The sequence below is a fragment of the Manihot esculenta genome, chromosome 7 (assembly GCF_001659605.2).
Source record: "Manihot esculenta cultivar AM560-2 chromosome 7, M.esculenta_v8, whole genome shotgun sequence".
Taxonomy (NCBI): Eukaryota; Viridiplantae; Streptophyta; class Magnoliopsida; order Malpighiales; family Euphorbiaceae; genus Manihot; species Manihot esculenta.
This window is the reverse complement of record NC_035167.2, coordinates 32920549-32942371: the sequence shown is the minus strand read 5'-3', so window position 1 is coordinate 32942371 and position 21823 is coordinate 32920549. Positions and strand designations below refer to the sequence as shown.

The 21823-nt window shown below is 31.7% G+C and overlaps 2 protein-coding genes and 1 pseudogene across 4 annotated transcripts; 2 read left to right on the top strand and 1 right to left on the bottom strand.

Annotated features, from left to right (window-relative positions):
• Nucleotides 1-1336: 1336 nt before the first annotated feature.
• Nucleotides 1337-7310, bottom strand: LOC110619716 (glycosylinositol phosphorylceramide mannosyl transferase 1). 3 transcript variants are annotated; one of them, XM_021763263.2, is made up of 5 exons: nt 6636-7304; nt 5370-5766; nt 4644-4807; nt 4475-4545; nt 1337-1770 (listed from the first exon to the last, which is right to left on the bottom strand). In XM_021763263.2, the coding sequence occupies exons 1-5, from the start codon at nt 6857-6859 to the stop codon at nt 1610-1612; spliced, it is 1017 nt and encodes a 338-aa protein (XP_021618955.1). In that variant the 5' UTR covers nt 6860-7304; the 3' UTR covers nt 1337-1609. The 3 variants fall into 3 exon arrangements, with proteins under 3 accessions (XP_021618955.1, XP_021618956.1, XP_043814498.1); XM_021763264.2 differs by having other exon boundaries at nt 6660-7299; XM_043958563.1 differs by lacking the exon at nt 4475-4545 and having other exon boundaries at nt 1621-1770; nt 6636-7310.
• A 5650-nt stretch (nt 7311-12960) lies between these two features.
• Nucleotides 12961-14575, top strand: LOC110619660 (probable aquaporin PIP-type 7a). The gene is made up of 4 exons (XM_021763191.2): nt 12961-13427; nt 13519-13817; nt 13924-14064; nt 14161-14575. The coding sequence occupies exons 1-4, from the start codon at nt 13094-13096 to the stop codon at nt 14248-14250; spliced, it is 864 nt and encodes a 287-aa protein (XP_021618883.1). The 5' UTR covers nt 12961-13093; the 3' UTR covers nt 14251-14575.
• Nucleotides 14576-18553: 3978 nt separating this feature from the next.
• LOC110619266 lies at nt 18554-21790 on the top strand (annotated as a pseudogene).
• Nucleotides 21791-21823: the final 33 nt, after the last annotated feature.

Genomic DNA, 21823 nt, shown 5'->3' with positions numbered 1-21823 from the left:
TACACGGCATTGACTAATTTGTTGATTTTTTAAAGTTGCAAGGACTAAATAGCTGGTTTTTACAACTATAAGGACTCAAATGTAAGTTTCACTAAATTATAGGGATTAAATTGTAAGTTATCCTTAAAATATAAGAATTGGTTGAAGGTGGGAGTTGATAATAAAATATTGACATAACCAAATAAAAGTGCCAGTCAACATCCTTGGTTCTTTTGGAATGATGAGCAAAGAAGGAAGCTATGAGCTATCTCATTGAAAATGTGAAGTTAGGCTAATATATAAGTATAAATATATAAGTATATTCTATGATGTTTATTCATCTCAACTTATGGTGAGGATTCGGTCGGTTCGGTTCAAAATCAAATCGAATTAAATAAACTAAAAATTGAAATTTTAGTGTTTATGAAAACCGAACCAAATAGATTTTTATCAGAAACCGAATCGAATCGAACCGGTTCGATTTAATCAGTTTTGATTTTTAATAAATTTTTTATTTTTTACACTTCAATTATAGTATTTTAAAATTTAATTAAAATATTTTAATCTTAATATGATTTAATTTCTCTATATTATTGAAAAAACATATTATTATCACTAATCGGTTCGGTTTGATTTTTTCGATTTTTTTCTGATTAAAATCAAACCGAACTGAAATAACCAAAATTTTTAAAATTAAAAACCGAACCAAACCGAAAAATATAAAAAATCAAACCAAAATTTCAAATCGATTCAGTTCGATCGATTCAGTTCGATCAATTTTTTCAGTTTGAATCAAATACTGCTCACCCCTATCTCAACTTGTTCAGACAGTGCTCTTAATAAGGTTGCCATGATCATATTCCTGCAGGATTACAGGTTGCCATGAGAAATGTCTCGTTTTTCTAGTCAACTAACAGCTGGTTAGTAGTCGGAATCCTGTCAAAATTACTGTATCGGGAACATCATAGTTTTTGATATCGACTCCAGTATTAAATCTCATAAAAAATCAATCACAAGGTGGCATAGCCTTTGTTTCTTCGTTTCTTTTTATTCTTGGGAGAGACTAAGGAAATCTCTTATATGTTCACATACATATGAGCACTAATTTCTCGGCTATTGATTATGCATAGAAATATATGTATTTTATGAAAAAAATACACTTTCACCCATAATCAATGGTCGAGAAGTTAATATTTATATATGGACATGAATATTTTTAGTCTCACTCTTCATTCTTATATGAAAAACAAATATTAATTTATATTATTAAAATAAAATAATAAATAATTCGCACAAAAAAAACAACTATGCATACGCATAGTTGTGTAGAATAACTTCGAGAAAAGAAAAAAAAAAGTTACACAAAATAACATCACTGGTCCTAAGTAATATTAAGAAGTCAAAATGTATATAGTATTACTAGTGGCGACTATCTTCTACTGACATGGTGAGACTACACGTAATTAACTGTTAAATTAGCTTCTACCTCAAAAGAACAAAAAAAGAAAGGACATAAATAATGCATAAACTGAACTAGTATAAATATAAAAAGAACTGAAATCGCTCAAAGGATTACCCAAGAAAAGACGTGGAAATTCAGCAATTCAAAACATTAGTGAAATCTCCAGAATCACCAAAACCAGGCACGGCGGCTATCAACAGTCTTAACAGATGTATATACCAGGGGCATTCGCCCATATTCTGCAACAAATCTGTTGACACATGTTGTTCTTCTTTCACTATGACCTCCCAAACTGCTAATTCCAGTTGAACCAATCTCAAAAATCTTGCCTGCATTGGCAACATCAGAGAATTATTATACATAATACATATGTTATTCTAAATGACTGAAAATGAAACACACCAAGAAACTCATGCAATAAGAACCAGTAGAAACATTTTTAACAATGTATGACAACAGAATGAAATGTTAGAAGCATAATCTATTCAATTTGCTTTGTCACTGATGAAAAAGATATTAACCCAGGAACATAATCTGATGCAAGTCCAAAAAACAGTAAGTTATGCTTGTGTTTTCCTTCTTTTCTTTCTTTAATTTATTTTCCATTTGTTTCATTTTGTTGGAAATTTCAAGAATTATAAGGTTTCCTAGCAATGCTAACATGAGCTTGAGTTTTCCTTCTTTCCTTTTTTAATTTTATTTTTCACTTTGTTTCATTTTATTGGAAATCCAAGAACTAAAAGGTTTTCCTCGCATGCACGCCATGGAGGCATAGGGACATGTCATACTTTTCCACCTACTACTCATTGATAAATCATTAACAATTGACAAAAGTATCAAAGGGATCCACCAGAATTGCAGTATTTCCACAGAATACTCCAATGTGCCAGGTCATAAAGAAACATTACATCTTCATGCAAACAAACATTAAGGCCTCGTTTGGTTCAAACTGATCTATTTCCTGAGAAATTCAATTCTCGAGAAATATATTTCCTGAAATTTCAATTTCCAAGGAGTATGAATTAATATTTTTAGTTGATATATTAAACTTCCGGAAAAATAAAACTATGTTAGTGGAAAATGATAGTAAAAATGATATAAATGCCCCTACTCCAATATAAAATATTCATTAATTCAATGTAGCACATTTTATAATATCCAATGAAAAAAAATCTCAACTCACATAATAATTAATATATAATTTTTTAATAATATATTAATCAACAAAATATTATACATGTATATATATATTTAAAGTGGAAAATATTTTTCATTGGTTAATTTTAATTTAAAAAATAAAATATATTAACAAATTTATATATGAATGTTCAAATAAGATTTTCAAAGGCTAGAAAATAACTTTTTCTTTTAAAAGAGACCGACATGTTTTTTGAAATGACTTAATTTTTTTTTTATCAGGAAAATATATTTTTTGCTGACTAATTTTCGTGAGTACCAAAAATGCTAGAAAAAGCTAAAAATATTTTTTTGTAAAACAAAGGAGCCCAAATGTTATAATAATACCAGAAAAATTCAGGTTCCATTCTTCGCAGCTAATTGGTATACATTTTGTTTTATTTCTTGTTCGTATTTTCATTTTTAACTGTCAGAATTGTCAACATAAATGTAAAAAAAAAAAAAAAAAAACAAAAGAAAATTTTTATCACCTGTTGCTGGTCTCTAATCTTAACCATGCACGCAGAGAGAAGGCAGGGCATAGAAAAAATTAAAGAAAAGAATGCTGTTTAAATGATCCTCCAAATACAAAATGCATCATTCCAAGTCTAAGATCAGTTTAGCTAAAAGGTTTATCACTCAGTTGATACCTTGATGTTTCACTATTTAGGATCCAAGAAGCACATAGCTTTTGTCAGTCCTTAAATTTTCTCTATTTTTAATCTGACGTTAAATCCTTCTCATCCACGCAAATCTCCTCATTTTCTTTTTCCATATCAAACAACTCCAATTAAGATAAATTTTCTCACCACTACATTTATGAGGAGAAAATTTTGGCAATATGTCCTCCGTAAACAAAATTCCAAAAGCCAAAATAGAAAATTTGGAAGTACAGAATAATGATCATGGAAATATAAATCACATGCCACAGCATTGAAAACCGTGTGTTCTTCCAACTAAATAGCAAGTTCCTTCACCAGTTCCCATCTAAACCTATAAAATGCTTCACCAGAGCATGCAACTGGTGGTGAAGGAACAAATCTTTGAAGGGAACAGTAAGCACACTAATATATTCACAACCCTGACAGTCACAGTGAACCAATTTAGCTGGGATTTAATGAACCATATCAGGCACACAAGCCCATATCCGGTCAATAAGTCAAGAAGCAACATATTTATACCAACAGTTAACTATAGGACCTTTTAACCAAGAAATCAAGAATTGCCAATTAAGAGATACGCGCCATTTATTCACCTCAAATTTTAAGATCTCAGGCGCCATCATTTCTTAAACAATGAGATTTTGCTCATTACCTAACATCTCATCCTTCCTTATTTCCCCTTTCTCTCACTTAAGATCTTGTTCCTCCTCTTTTTAACTTGTTTTAAAGATTTAATTTTTCTATATAAATAAACAAACAAATAAATCACTCATACCACGTAAAAAAGAGAACTTTATCAGCTAAGCTACCAGGACAAGGAGGAAAAGCTCAATAACCGACAAGAATGAGGAGAAGGAGCAAATTGCATTACGCTGAGAAAAGGCAAGGTGATTTATGAATTAACTAACAACATAACATTACAAGATATGTTGACAGAACACGATTGCAGCAGCCAAAGACTATTCCTTTTCTGACATCCTATCCTGTTTCTTTGACAAAGCAGGGAAGGGAGGAGTTTAACCCATAACCATTTAAGTAGTTAGAACAATTTTTTTGGCGCTTTGCTCTATAGATTTATAACATAAAACCCTTCTAAACTTATAATTATTAAGTAAAATCTATTAAATACACCAGACAACGAGATTATGTCAATAAACTGTTAATAACTATGGCTTATGTCAGATAAATCATCTACCTTTCACCCAAATAGGTGGAGCTCCAGTTGCATTTGCAACAAGAAAGGACATTGCAATATCTTCACAATTCCTGGTGGATGAGTTCCAAATTAAAAGGAACAGTTAGCATGTAATACAGCAGAATATAGCAAAAGGACAAGCATATTTCATGATGAATAGAAGAAGCACCTGTTCTTGGTAGTGTACTCTCTGATTGATGCTGGCATCTCATTTGAATATAAACTGAGATACTTTTTGTGGAAAAAGGCAGCCTTTGAAAGTACCATACTATATGTACCAGTCCACCAAACGGACCACCATCCACCATATACGTAGTAATCCTTTTTCCCTTCCTGCATAAAATATGAATAAACAGAAAGGCCTAAGGCAAATCCACATATCCTCCCTGAAGGTAAGTGTCAGATTCCTAAATAATCACCAAAAGGAAATAAATATCACTAATATTAAAATTTTGGCACATAACTGCAATTTGCATGTCTACATTCCAAGCGTGCAATTTTATCAAGATTGAGTAGAACTCTTTTACAACCTTAGTTAATAATCAAGTATAGCATTGGTCAAGTTACACTTTCAGGTACAAATATACAGGTATAGCACGAGGCGAAAGAACCAATGCATGCATCACTTAATTTCTTTCACAAATTGATTCATGAATGTTGCATCTGTTACTGCTATTTTCTGTAGCACATATCCATGAAAAAGAACATAAAATTTGGATTCAATTAGATAAGTATTTCCTTCAGAAGTTCTGCAACAAAATAGACGCATCAAGAAATATATGAAGCTTAAAGAGATTGGAAACAAGCAAAATCTTTCCACATGTTTACACAAACTTGAAAGATGAAGCAAATGATCTTTACTGCAGTAAAGCATAGTAATAATACGAAGCCATACCAATTGATCAATCCAATGGGAACGGGGCACAAAGCCCACCATATTATCTGGGGCACTCTGCCAAACACTGAAAGCGAATTCCACTGAAGAGCAAGGAAATATAACATCATCATCAATTGAGAAAACAGCATCAGTCTTCAAATCCTTAATTTCTTTGAATCTATTATTCAAACTGTCTTCCTTGTTGATATCAAATTTCAACTCAGCCCGCCTCGCACCTTTAGATTTTGACTGTAGAATGTGATTGAGATGCTCAACAAGAGATTCTGATGGAGGGTTGGGCTCACTCCAGACAATATGTATAGAATCAAGCCCAGCACAAGATGAATAGTGGGAAATTGACTGCTTCAACAGATCATATCTCTTCCATGTGTTAACTACTATAGCATATCCTTTCCTGCAAAAGAATTACAAATCCAAAACAATAACATAAGGATCAACATGCTCTAACATGTACACAAGGCATTAAGATTGTTGATATTCAAACATATATTCACCAGCATCCTTCAAGCTTACAATCTCAAACTAATTAAGGGCAAAAGGAATTCTATTCACCATTGCTTAATCCATAAAATGCTAGGCAACTGTGCATAAGAAGCACAGGATGACTTGCATATTCACTTAATGCTTTAATAATCCATGAGACATACATAAATAATCTCAAGATATGCACAAACACAAACACATAAATGCAGAAATATTGCGTCCATTGTTTGGCCAGTAGAAATCAGATCAATGAATTAATATACTAATAGAACAATCACCAATACAAAACTCCTCTGATTGTCTACATTAGACGTTTAAAGTGAACTCTTTTGCCACGAATTCAGTTTTTTCATGGACAATTCCTATTTCCATAGCTATCAAGTTGTACACCAGTTTGAATTCCAGGTTTCGAAATCCAAATGCTGCTCAAAAGTTACATATTGAACCGGTAAAAAGCATTATTCAACAAATTAAAGTAGTCCATATTTTTTTCCTCTCCTTCTAAGTGATGTGTATGTTGCTATAACTTGAGCTCAAAATTCTTCAAATTCCACTTTCCAGCTTCAATTTCCAAAGCGGGAAATTTTCAACTAAAACTAAATCAAGGTAATCATTCATTGATAACTTCATTACTAATTTTGAGTAAGACAAAAGCAAAGGAAGATTCCTTTTCATTAAATAAATAAAGGCCAATGGACTATACCAAATCTGAATCAAACAAAATCTAATAAAAGTTAAAGAAAAGATACACCAAAAAAGGCAACAACTTAATTATCTTACTGAATGATTTTATCAAGTACGCACCCTGGAACAGACAACTGATCAGCAATAACATCATGCTTGGTCCATCTCATGAAATCCGATGCGCGTCCAGCAAGCGCAAGCATCATAAACACTATACAACAGCATAGTAACAGCTTGATCTTAACCGATCCAGCAGCACCGATCGCGAGCTGCCGAAATCTCTGCACCCCGCGACGGTTAATCAAGAGGCTTCCTCTCATCGCCGCCAGTGTTGCTTCTCCTTATCAATCAACACAGAGGCAAGCGGATCCAGCCCCGAGACGATTCAGGAAACACTCAACCGGGAGGAAGGCCGCCGCAAAATAACAATAAACCATTCACTTCACACTCTGCTTCACATTCTTCCTTGCTGATGCCCGGTGGTGTGCAGTTCAGGGAGCGAGGAAATCATAGGATGCAGCGAGTGAGGAGCGAAACGGAAAGCGGAAGGACACGTGGTGAGAGTGTATTGGCAGAGCAACGTCCGTAGACAACTTTTTGTTTTTCCGGGAATGGAATGGAGAGCTGCCTGCTGAGTGCTGAGACTGAGAGCGAGGAGGAGAGTAGTTGTGAATTGTGATTGGTTGGCTGCCGGTGGTTTTAGATTGCTGAACCGCAAGTGAGAAATTTTGGCGAGGGTTACACGTGGAAGACGTTGAGTAGGTTTTGTTTTGACCGTTGTGTTGGGGTTTTATTGTCAGACATTGTATCGTTGAAATTTTTATGCTGTTTTATGGCGAATCCTGCGGTCAATTTTAAAAGATTTATTGCTCTAAAAAAGTAAGATTATTAAAAAAATTAAAATATCCCTCACATCCTACGGTTGAAAATGATATTCGTTTTAGACTTCTATTGATTAATTTCTTCGTTTAAGTCTTTAGTTTTTAAGTATATGCCAAAAAAAATGTCTTTTTTAAGTAGAAAAATTCATCCAACTAGCAGACAGTTAAGTGACTAAAATCGAAATAATTACAAAATATTTAGTGCCTTTTTTAAAAAATATATTTAGTATATTTGATATATGTGTTTTTTTAATTATAAATATATAGGTTTCATTACTTATAATTTAAAAAATATATATATGAAAAGTTAATAAAAAAATTATATTTCTTAAATATATAAAAAATAAAATAAATAAAAATTATAGAATGAAAAAAAATAGTATTTTATAGCTAATTAAGTTAAAATAGATAGCTAAGTCTTTTTGTAAAATTCACAGTTAAATTATAATAATTTAATTTTTAAAATTTTATTTTTTAATAATTTAATCATCTTAATTTTAATAATTTGTAATAATTTTATTTTTAATATTTTTAATAATTTAATCTCTTTAATTTAAATTAACTTTAATATTTTTCAAGAAATTAATTATAAATTTTAATAGAATAATGATTTTATTAATGAAATAAAAATTTAAAAATTAAATTATTTTACTCTTAAAAGAAAAGGTAAAAATTAAGTTATGGGTTTGCTAAATTTGAAAATAACCGATAAATAACTTGATACATGAATTGGGACATCATATTTTGATGGCTTATGGCAGTTGAGGAACGACAGGTCGTTCAAATAAAGGATATCAAAGGAAATTAGCATTAGAGTGAAAAGCTATAAAGCACTCTTCGCGATTGCTGGTTGTTAGATTTGGTTGTAAAGCTAACTGGTAGGTTCAAATGTGTAACTTACCTTTCATTGTTAGTTGTAATGTTGAAAAATAGAGAATACTAATAAATTTATATTAAAAGATTTGGTATTTTAATAAAATCTTTATGTTATTTTTTAAAAATAACTTTTTTTTAGCGAAAGATTATTTTTTAAAATATCTCAATTATTAAAAAGTGTATTTTTTCCTGTAAATATCTCAATTTTTTTATTAAAAATTATTTTTTAAAATATCTCAATTATTAAAAAGACTTAAAAAAGTTAAGTGTATAATTAATCCCAGGATTACAAATGAAAGAGACATCATGTAAAGTTTTGCAATTATATTATATAATTAGGATATTACAATCTCTTTTATGGGAACAGAATCTAGTCATTTTTAAATAATTATAAAATTATAAAAAATTTTAAAATGAAAATTTTAAATTAAAAGATAGAATTCTTTTCCTATTCAAATAAAAAATTATTTAATTTTATAAATTAGATTGAATTTTATAAAACTTTTAATTTCAAAAAAAAATTATGTTGAAACTCACTCATTAATTACATGTTTTGATGGTGCAATCTGTAGATCAATCTACTAATATGAGATTGAGATATTGTTGAGCTTTATACCACAATCACATGTTTTGATGGTGCAATCTATAAATCAATTTACTAATATGAGATTGAGATATTGTTGAGCTGTATACCATTACCTTTTTGAAGTCTAATAAGAATAGGAGCCGATAACACATACAAGAAAGGATCCCTTATACTTGAAAACAAGAATAGGAGCCCATAACACAAGAAAGAATCCCTTATAATTCAAAACAAGAAAAGAAAGGATCCCTTAGATCCTGACACATATATAAGGGATATTAAAAAGTCTAAAAAATCAGGCCACCCACACATATATAAGTATATATAAAAGTTTAAGAAGTGAGGCTATCCGGTCTAATCAAATAGAAAGTAGGCCATCCGGTCTAATCAAGTAGAAAGATTCGACCAATAGAACATATGAAGATAAGACCTTCAGCTTTCCAAACTTTATCAATACCTGGAACGATCTGACTCACTACTTCAAGGTTTATAAACGAGACGATTGAATACAAGAGCAGTCGATCTTAATTACTCAAACAAATCTGCCTTTACATAGATCGGATGATTCGAGCACCACTTAATGAAACTGGAGCAAATTGCTCACTTTCAATGCGATAGTCGATCTCTCTAGGTATGGGCAAACCGGCTCCGATGGAACATAAAGTAAATAACCATAGTATAAATATCCTCGAACCAATCTCTCTCGAAAGGTTCTCTCACTCTTTTTTTTTCTATGGGAGACTAATTTTTTAAAAAATTATATTTACGGAATAACCCTAAAAATGGTGTCCCTCTTAAAATTCTTTTGACTTTGACTGCTTTATTATGCATTCTCCATAAGAGACATCCCGAGTGGATCTGCTTGTTTTTTTTTCAAAATCAATTGGATCTAGTCCACTAGGAGCGAAGCCTAGAAATCCAGCAAATCTAGTGATCTAGATGATGAAGTCCTTGTGGGTTGACGACCTACACTCAAACATGGCTTGAGGATGAGTTCTGGTTCACTCATGGTTATCTTTCTTGCAAGATTTTGGATTGTAGGCGTCGGCACTGGTTTTTCCGGTGGGTTTGGTTAGATCCTAGGATTCTAGGATGGGTTGGTTGGGGTTGATTGGGATTGATTGGTTTGATTTGTATGGAATTAGTTCCGTAAGAGATTTGATTTAATTTTTTGGGCTTTGTTTTCTAAGTCCATGGATTGTAAAATTTGCCTCTGAGCCTCCTTCGATCACATTGAAAGCATATCCTTAGATCAAAACTTTTTGGAAACCCTAAGATTTGGCTGAGATTAAATCCTCCTCAAGCGTCTGCCACAGCCGGATCAATCAAAGCAGGATGACATTTATAGAAACAGCCACAAGGGTAATCCGACTGCCTCTAGCTATAGCCGCCACCGTCCTAAGTTGCGGGAATTTGAGATACCTGCTTCAAAGTTGACTTTGGGCCCCAAGCGACGGCAACTCTCCTGCAGACGGTGGAGAGAATTAAGCAGCCAGGAAATTTCCTGATGGTGATGAAGAGCTGCGTGTATGATCTCCTGGGAATATGAGTAGTAATATGATGATAAAAGAGTGACAAATTTCATTTAATTTCTTGATATCATTAGCATCAAAAATCAAATGGACGAAATCAAAAGATGAAGATAGATCTGTTGACATGCGATTGTTTCATTCCACTGACAGGCTAAAACAAGGAAATTTAAAAATGGACCAGTTAGCCTGCGCCCACACAAGTCCATTAAAAATAGCTTCACATCAGCAGTCAGGACGGTGAAAGTCGGCTGCAACCTCTCCAATCCCAATTCAAACCCTCCATTCATTTTCACGACTTTGTAAGTAATTACAACTTTATGGCTTAATAAAAAATAATAAGCAATTTTTTAATATAAACTACATTTCATTAAATTATATAAATTCTTAAAAAATCTATAATTTATTTTTTAATATTTTACGCATTATACTATAACAATTCATATCTATAATAAAAAATATTTATCTTAAAACGTGATAGCATAATTTTCCACATTCATAGAGTTTAAAAAATCTATCGGTTAATCACTATATTAATTTTAATTATTAAAAATTATTATTTACTTTTTATAATATAAAAAAATTTATTAATTAATTTATTAATTTAAAAAAATATATTAAAATATTATTAATTATCAACCATTATTCCACATATATTAACTCATTATTTACTCCTTATGATATATTTGAATATTAACCTTCAATGAAAAAAAAATGGTTAACCTTGTGGATTTTGGTTCATAGTCAGCCACATAGGAATGGGTCCTAATCACAGACCCCATCAAGAATAATATTGGACAAAATATAATTGCAAAAGTAAATGGCCTTAATGCAATGGGCGGTTGCTTACCGCAATGTTATTACTCTAAATTAATACCTATGCCTTTCCTTTATGCTAATATAAAAAATTCACTTCTTCATCTTTCTTATGCACAGGCTCACATTTTAGTTTTAGTGTTTGCTTTGTTTCGCAATTTTTAGATTTTTAATTTCCCTAATTTCAATCACATTTTTAATTTCCTGAAATTTATATAAGAGATGTCCAGTTGTATATTCTTTTTTTTTTTAAATATTATCATCACATGTTAGGACAACTAGCTTATGTTAATTGAAGTTATTAATGTAATATTAAATTTCAAGATTGATTAATTAATTAGATAAGCGCTTCTGTTTTCATATTTTTATATTAGAGTAGTTAACATATTTTTGAAATTAAAATATTTGAATTCGAATATTTATTTTGAAATTATTTGTTTATATATTAAAAAGATAAATGGTTAACTTTCTATTAACTATTAAATTTTAAAAATATATATTTTTATAATATTGGAAAATCCGAAAAGATCAAATCTCTATTTTTATAAATTTTTATTGTATTTTAAGCCGTTATGCAGTGCATTATTACTTAGGTAAAAAGAAACGAAAATAATTAAAAAATAAATAAATTATTATTAATAATTAATTCCCACAAATCCTCCATTATCATCGAAACCCAAGCTGTCATGAGGGATAATGATTGGCTCTTCTCACAGACAAAAACTTCAAACAACAGAAAGGATAAGCTAATGACGTAATTCTAATTTATTTAAATTTTTTTTTTAAAATTTATTACCCAATTGCTGTACCAAGAAAGCATAATAATAATAAGCTGAAGGGACGGTAAATCTAAGAATATAAAGGATTAATGATTATCAAATTTATAATATTAATAGTTAATAAATTAACAAAATAATTTTATTTTGTTATTTGTTAACCACTTACGTGGCAGTAAAGCCGTGATTCAGAGAGTGGTGCAATTCCTGTCAACCACGTGTCCCATTAATACGCACGATTCACACGTGATCTGATGTAGGAGACTGCAGAGCCATAAATCAAAAGGCCGACATTGGACCTAGGCAGTCGGAAGCAGGAACTTTGAACTATTTCCTCTTTATATATATACACATCAACTTTTTCTTTTTTCTTTTTTCAACATAAATAAATTAAGCAAAATGAAATATTTATTCCCGTTTGTACATTTTCTTTTCAACATTTTTATGTATTTTCTGTAAAAAAATATTTTTTAATAAAATAATTTATGTTAGAGTGACTAAGCATTAATTTAAATGTATAAAAATAAAAAGAAATACTGACATTTAATTTTAATTTAATTAAACCATTAAGTTTGCTATGAACTAAATTAAATATTTAGATAGTTTTATCGTTTTGATATTAAAAACATGCAAAACATAAAAAAAAAAATTCAATTAATTTCCAACCAATCACATCAAAAAGAAATTGATCTAAATTAGAGAATTTCAAGTTCACTTCACTTAATGTTTCTGCCACCTTCTTCAATCTCTCCATTATTGACAGATGGGCGGTGGACTGTGTTCATCCAACATCATCATATATACTAACATGTGGCCACCCTTTTGCCAACTCAGCAACTCACTATACAATACCATGTCGTTTTCACCAAACACTTCGTTGGGTAATTTCGTCTTTCCACAAATTCTACCCACTAAATGATTGGTCGGCCATAAGATAACTTACTATTTTCAATTAAATACGCTAACTGGGTTCCACCTCTCCCCTTATAAAACCCATCATCACATTCCCACTCTCCACTGATCAAAATCAAACGGTCACTAACAAGCCTTTTGATCAAGCTTTGTGTCTCTGCGTTTCTTGACTTAAACACCTATGGAGGGCAAGGAAGAAGATGTTACATTGGGAGCTAACAAGTATAGGGAGACGCAGCCCATTGGTACGGCGGCTCAGAGCCAAGATGACAAGGATTATACTGAGCCACCACCGGCTCCGCTGTTTGAGCCGTCTGAGCTCACTTCTTGGTCCTTTTACAGAGCTGGTATTGCAGAGTTTATTGCCACTTTCTTGTTCTTGTACATCTCTGTTTTGACTGTTATGGGTGTCGTTAAGGCACCCACCAAGTGTTCGACTGTTGGGATTCAAGGGATTGCTTGGGCCTTTGGTGGCATGATCTTCGCTCTTGTCTACTGCACTGCTGGCATTTCAGGTTTGTTTATAATTGCACTTTAAACTAAATTCCCTTCAATTTGTTCCTGAAACTAATAGTTAGATGGTATGGTGGTGGTGTGGTGATGCAGGAGGTCACATAAACCCGGCGGTGACATTTGGGCTGTTTTTGGCTAGGAAACTGTCGTTGACAAGGGCTTTGTACTACATGGTGATGCAGTGCCTTGGAGCCATATGCGGTGCTGGTGTGGTGAAAGGATTTGAAGGGCGTCAACGGTATACTATATTGGGTGGTGGAGCCAATAGTGTGAACTCAGGTTACACCAAAGGTGATGGCCTTGGTGCTGAAATTGTTGGCACCTTTGTTCTTGTCTACACTGTCTTCTCTGCCACTGATGCCAAACGTAATGCCAGAGACTCCCATGTTCCTGTAAGCCATAGCCTATAACCCTTCCTCTTTAACTAATCTCTCTCTCTCTTATCAATATAAAGTGTTGAACAATAATTTAATGTTGATGGTGGAAATTTATGGTCAGATTTTGGCACCTTTGCCAATTGGGTTCGCTGTGTTCTTGGTGCACTTGGCTACCATCCCAATTACAGGAACTGGAATCAACCCAGCTCGCAGTCTTGGTGCAGCAATCATCTTCAACAAGGACAAGGGCTGGGATGATCATGTAAGTCTTTAAACTACTCAACTTTGCTTCTCAAATCCTACTAGTGCCCTGCCCATTCTTGACTTGGCTTCTACTTTCTGTGCGTGCCATCTGCAGTGGATTTTCTGGGTGGGTCCATTCATTGGAGCAGCACTTGCAGCTCTGTACCACCAAGTTGTTATCAGAGCCATTCCTTTCAAGAAGTGATCATATGATGCATGTATTTGTGACCGTTTGATGATGTTTGCAATCAAGATCAAGATCAAGCTCAAGCTGAATTTGTTTGCATTTTCTATGTTTGATTACTCTGCTTTTGTACCTATATGAGCACAATGTAATAATATTATTATGTTTTCTACCAATGGCCTTCTCCTACCTTCTTTTTTATTTGTGGAAGGGAAGAAAAGTGGGTCAAGGATGATGGGGGCCCCATCTTAAGTAGGTGGGTTCTATGTATGTATGTATGCATATGATAATATTTATGTGTATGGTTTTGAACTGTGGAATGTCATTTTCATTTCAACCGACCAAACACCTACTCTGTTAGCTCATGCTCCAAAATTATAATAATTGACTATTGCCAATTTGTCTTTCTTTTTTCTTTTGGCCTCTTGTGCTGTAATTTTTAATCTTGTATGAGTTGGGATTCGGTGGGCTTTGATGATAAGGCTTTGCTTGCTTCCATTTTGTCGTTGTCGCCCCTCCAGAATATTGAATTATTTTTTGGTTTCTAGTCTGGAGATAAACTATTTTATTCAACTAATCTACAGGACAATAGACATAAATTGTTGTCATAATCACAAATAACGTTAGAATATACTCTCTCATATGCCAAGTGTATGGTTCAAAAATTTTCTTTTTATATTTGACAAACAGAAAAGGTAAATTTTTTTCGTTACAAAAAAAAAAATCTGCAACAAGACTTTATTTTCGTCGGAAAAAAAAAAGCAATCCAGGGAGATTGTTAAACTAAGGTGATTGGGTTAAGCTGACTGAAACGTAAGACATTTGCCATTGATACTGGGAATTAGTATGCATTTGCTATTGCAGTTTTAATTTGTATTTTATCCACCATATTTTTTCTCTTGAATTCTTGTGATTTATTATGATTTCATCTTTAGAGATGTCACAAGATCTCTGTAACTGCAAAAAATCGTTTAGAATTTTAAGAACAATGCAGAGAGTCTCTGATGTTGTCTTTTCAATTCTTTCATAGTGTAGTTTTCTGAATTCTGATTCAAGTGCAGGAAGACTTCAGATATGTCCTTTTAATTTGAGTGTTTACCTTTATTTATCTTGCTTTGATATTTTGTCTTTAACCAATTGATGTTCTCAAATTGTTCGAGACATTGTTTCCTTCACTTGTCAAAGTATGAAAAAGTATTCAGCTCCAGTTCAATCTGAGCTAAATTTTAGTTTACTTTTATTAAGGAACACTTCGCGATGGGTAAGAAAATGAAGAAGAATGATAAAAATCCTGCAGAAATTGCATTGTTAAGAGATTCAATGAGCAATTTAAAGCTAAAGATGATTGGATCAAGTTAGTTGCATCTCTTATTTTCACTTTCTAATGTTAAGATTGTGAAACTTGAATAAGAAAACTTAAGCAATCATCGCTATATAAGCTTGCAACGCAGAATTAAGAGATGAGGGTAAAACAAGTACGGAAAACAGATTAAGTGGGAGAATTCTTAGCAACCTGTTGTGCACCAAGTGCAATGTCACATCTTACTGCAAGGGCACTTGCTTGCTGCACAGAGCAATAAGTGCACAACATCTTTAGTCTTAGAATTTGATTCTGTCTATTTGAAATTTAGTACTTAAATTCTTGTATATTAATTTATTTTCATTCTTTTTACATTTTCCTTTTTTCTAACATGCTTTTTTCCCTTCTTGGCTTGTTTTAACATGTTATATTCAAATTTCATAATCAAAGAGTTAGAGACTTTAGGAAGTTTAGAATGCAAGTAAGGAATACAAGGAATAATTTTTATTATGTATTTGATTGTTGACAATTTACTTAATTGCAATTATCTTGCATTGATTGAGTTGTAGATAAAACTTTTGTTTCAAAGTGGGTTTGACATGCAGCATTCTTTATTTGGTTAAACTTATGCATACTATTTGCTGTATGTTCTTCTTTCTGCTTTTTATTATATTTAATAATTTTTTGTAATATATAGAAAATATCTAAATAAAAGTAAAAATTTATTTTGTTGATGATAATAAATATTATTAAAAATATAAATAATTTAGTGATCAATCTCTAACGGATTTACAATGGATTTAAAATAATATTAATATTTTTGATGATATTTAAAATGATTTTGATATTTTTATGAATTTTCAACGGTAATTTTTCGTCACTAATTATTTATGATAGATTAGTAATGAATTGATTATCGGATGGATTTAGATTTTTTTATGAATTTAGCTACGAATAAAGTTTGATTGTATGTTGAAAATCTATAGCAAATATTTCGGTTGTAAATATTTTCGTCGGATTGCAGATCCGTCGAAAAAAATTAATAACATGATTTTAAACGACAAATTTTAGACTATCAGTGATAGAATTTTTCCGTCGCTGATAATCTAATTTTTTGTAGTATTCAACGCAACCGTGCCATATCATTAAGAATAATTACATATAGAGTTTTATATATATTCAGCTGTAAACCAATATTCTAGCTGCAAATCTTATCTTAATTGATAAGTAAAACTACTAACTATCATCCTATTCTATTTTTAAGAGCTTTAAAAAAATAATATCGATAAAATCGATTTACTGCAATGATATGATATATGTATATCAATTTTAATGTTTCAATATAAATTTTCACTTTCACTAGTTTGCCCTTAATAGAGTTTTAAATATTGTAAACAAATAAAAAAAAAATGGCCATTTTGAATGACAATGTGCTTGAGGGAATGCTTCTTGATAAGTTGTTCAGGTAAACATCAAGAATCCATGTATTCTGGAGTTTCACAAAAAATTTTCCATTTTGAGATTTAAAACGGGCTAAAATTTACTTGAAATGGAGGAATCCAATTAAAGCAAAAAATTTTAGGATTGAGAACTCACCAATATGTCCTACACATGGGAGAGTTCCATTTGGTTGATTCTGGTTAGGGTAAAAAAATTTTAGATGTCTCATTGCCCTTAGATAACCAGAGATGGTACCATGAAATAAATTAGAATCCAATGTGAGCTATACTAGATTTTGAAACTGACCTAACCAATTGGCAATTCACCAACCAAAGGGTTACTGTGCAACACCAAGCCCTTCAAAACAAGGAAAGGGACTTTCAGAAAAGGAAATTTCTGTTGGGTTTCAGACAAATTTCCTGTCAGAAAAAAAATTATCAGATAAATACAAGTACTTTAGATTGTCAAGTCTTAGCAATTGAGCTTGGAATCTTGTCTTCATTTGAAAGTTTCCAATAAACGCTGGAAGCTAACCATCATCATAGACCTTGATATTAGCCAAGCCAAGCACTTCCAGCATAGTCCAACTTCCACGGAATAATTAACTGCTGATGGCTTCAAAATTATTTTTGAGAAAATTTCTTACATGCGATTGATATATGTGCATGTTAATAAAATATAATCAAATGTAAAATTTATTATTTTTCAAATTTATTTATTATTTATTTATTAATCGAATATACATACAACAACATATGAGAGTTTTGTAACTCACTGAAAACTATGGAGGAATTCTTCAATACAAGTTGCGAAGATTGACGTGGATTAAGATATAGACGGATAAAAATTAAATTATTAAAATTTAAATTTAATTTATATTATCAATATTTAAATTCTGTTTGAATTCGATTAAAAAATAATTAAAATTATTTTAATAAATTATTATTATTCGAATAAAATTTAAATTTATTTAATTTGTATATTTTAATTAATAATTTATATAAAAATATTTTTCATTAATAAATTCATTTTTAAAATTTAACATTTTTAAAAAATATTTAAATTTAAATTTTCAAATAAAAATATATAAAAAAATTTATAAATATTATTATAAAATATATTTTTTATATTAAATTAATAATTTATATACACATATTGAAGCGATGGATGTTAATTCGTTCTAAATTCAATTATAATTATTTAAATTTATTTTATTGAATTTAATCAAATCAAATATTTAAAAATATTTGATTCGATGCCACGTCTACATGCACAAAATAAATATTAATGCCTACTGTAGTGATTCTCTAAAATTATTAGATAAAATATTAAACTTTATAAAAATATTTATAGTTAAAAAAATAACTATTATAAATTATTATAAAAATTTTAAAATAATATAATAAAATTATAATAATTAAATTTAATATTAAATTTAAATATTAAATTTGTAATAATTAAAAAAATTTATCTTAAATAAATAGTAAAATATTTAATCACCATAAAAGTTTTAATGGCTCTGAAATCTTTAATAAATATCAAATCTTTAACCAACATAAAATTTTTAGGTTTTTAATTCTTTATTCGCAGCACAATAACAATAAAACAAAAACAACTGAAGCTTTCTTATCCCCTCCCTTACCAAAAACCCTAGTGCTGTGTCTCTCCCGGCTCGATCAAGATCGAAGAATGGCGGCGAGCGAGCACACTGTCCTTCAGTTATCCCCAACTTCATCGTCGTCGACATTGTCGGCGAAGGTGCACCCTTTGGTGATCTTCAACATCTGCGATTGCTATGTGAGGCGGCCTGACCAGGCCGAGCGTGTCATTGGCACGCTTCTCGGATCCGTCCTACCAGACGGCACCGTCGACATTCGAAATTCTTACGCTGTACCTCACAATGAATCCTCTGATCAGGTATTGGCTTCATTTTTAAAGATATTTATGGAATGTTCTTTGTTTTTTTGTTGTTTGTGAGGACTTAAAATTGGACTTGTAATGATGACTTCCAATTGAATGAAACGGTGTCTTCATAGCTAAAAAGTTTTGTAATCCATGTTTAGAGAGGTTTCCGTCATTGCTAATGCTTGTTTTACGCTAGTTTGGAAAGCTAGACTTATGAATGAATCCACAGAGGTGATACATGCTTAGCAGGAATCTAGAAGACTAGCTTAGTAAGTAGGAAAAAGTTGAGGAATTTTACTAAATTTATGCTATTTGTAACTGAAATTTGGAATGTTGGATGAGACGCTGAAGAGCTTGAACACTTATGAGCTCTATTTTTCTTTTTTATCATTTAATTCTAGAACTTCAAATTTCTGACCAATCTGATATGTGTGGAACCCACTACATGTTATTTAACGGATTGAAAAAAAATGGAGCTATGAGCATGAACTTCTCTTAAGTCTTTCCTCTTTTTCTCATCTTTCAATTATGTGTCAGTTAAATTTTATGCTCCTTGTGTTGCAGGTTGCTCTAGATATTGATTACCATCATAATATGTTGCTGTCTCACCAGAAAGTGAACCCTAAGGAAGTTATTGTTGGATGGTATTTTTCATCTTCATCTTTGTTTGGTTTGTATTTTCATTGTTAATAAACTGCAGTAGAAGGTTCTTGTTGCCTTGTAAACTCTAGTAATGAGTCTTACCATACTATATTTTGATGATGGTATTTTCATCTTCATTTTTGTTTGCTTTATATTTTCATTGTCAATAAACTGCAGCAGAAGGTTCTTTTTTCCTTGTAAACTCTAGTAATGAAATCTCTATTTTTTTTTCCTTTAATTTTGGTCATACTGTACTATATTTTGTTTGAACCACTGCATTTGATGAGGTTGGAAAGCCGTTCCCTAAGCTACCAAGCTATGGCTGTGCAGCTTTTATGAAATATGAATATTTTCAAAATAAAATTTTATGTTTTCAGAAGTGTTTTGTAGACAGATGCTCCATTTTCATGCTTTAGTACTTGGTTTCAGGTATTCAACAGGATTAGGAGTCACTGGTGGAAGTGCATTGATCCATGAGTTCTATTCTAGAGAAGTTCCCAATCCCATTCATCTAACAGTGGATACAGGGTTCAGGAATGGAGAGGGTACCATTAAAGCTTATGTTTCTGTTAATTTGTCTCTTGGAGACCGTCAGCTTGCTGCACAATTTCAAGAAATTCCTGTTGATCTTCGCATGGTTGAAGCTGAGCGAGTTGGATGTATGTATATTCTGAAAATTTCTTTCTTCTACTAAAACTTTCACTTACAAATGTTATCCCTGTTGTACACTGACTAGGAGTCTTAGGCTTTTGTGGTCTTGCATGTTTCCCCCCTTTACTTTCATTTTGCTTCTGTTGATGTTGGGCGAAGGCTTTGTGGTTAGGCAAGGCTCTTAATTATTGCAGTAAGTTGGCTAACAAATTATTAAAGTAATTGTTGCAGTAAGTTGGCTAACAAATTTGAGAACTCCATATGTAGGTGTAGTTTATAATAGCCTTTGAAACTAGAATAATATATCTGTGTGTGTTTTTCTCTGGCTGCAGACTTTTCTATTGATTATGAAATATTCATCTTTCATAATGTAAAGATATCATTCTAATGCAACAGTTACTGGGCTCTATTGATAAGGTCAAGCTAGGTTTTGATGGATGGCTTCAAACTCAATGATATGAATTTAAGTCTAGTCCAAATTATACAACTATAGACTTAAAATTCTGCCTTCTTTGTAGATGTTCATGCGTCACCCTTAAACAAGCCTCACCCTGCTCGATCCAAGCCAACCAAACCTAATTTAAGTAATTTAAGTTAAATGTCAAGTTCATATCTCCCCATTTCAAATCCTTTTATCCCAAATCAAACTGTATTTAATTTATTTTCTTGTGTCTAAATTAGATTTATCTCGCTATAAGTATTTGCTGTTTCAGTTTTTTGCTGTATTGGCTGTTTCATTTTCTTTCTTTCAGTGATTGTTTTCATATCCAGTATTAGATGTTTTGGTTCTGTGCTATTGAATGTTGATAAAGCCAAAGATTTTAATGTTGGACGTATAAGATTGCATTTAGTGTCAGATGCAATGTGATTAAGGCTTTTTTTCTTTCTTTTATAACTGTAGTTGACATCCTTTAGACACCTATGGTTGATAAAATTCCAAGTGATTTGGAAGGAATGGAAGCTTCAATGCAGCGGCTACTAGCCTTAATTGATGATGTCTATAAATATGTTGATGATGTCGTGGTAAGATTTGGTGTCTCATTTAATTAATTCTTACCTTTTTGCCATGTGGGATAATATGATTGTTTTCCACAGGAAGGGCGTGCCGCAGCAGACAGTAGCGTAGGCCGGTTTATATATGAAACTGTTGCCTCCCTTCCCAAACTTTCACCATCAACCTTTGATAAGCTAGTGAATGATAGTCTTCAGGTAATGATGCAATGTTAGGTTGATCAGAAATCACCAAAATTGAAAATTCTCTGATGATGGACCTAGTATTGTATGTAGATTATAATTATGGAGAGGTCATATCTTTGAATTTCTTGTTGTAGATTTGTAGTTACTTCATCATTAATGGCTTTTTTTTTCTGACTTTTCTGGGTTTTGCTTTCACATGGTTCCTACAGGATCACTTACTCTTGCTATATTTGTCAAGCATCACAAGGACACAGCTGAGCTTAGCAGAAAAGTTGAACACAGCAGCTCAAATTCTGTAATTTCTATCCATTGGTTGAATTTGTGGGTCAAAGCATATCTAATTTTGGATGTTTTGACTGTTTGTAACCCACACTAAGCTTGGGGAATCAGCCATTCATTCCGCGGGAGGCTTGTATTAATTTTGACTAGGTAAAGAAGCAAATGAAATAGCTAGGAGTT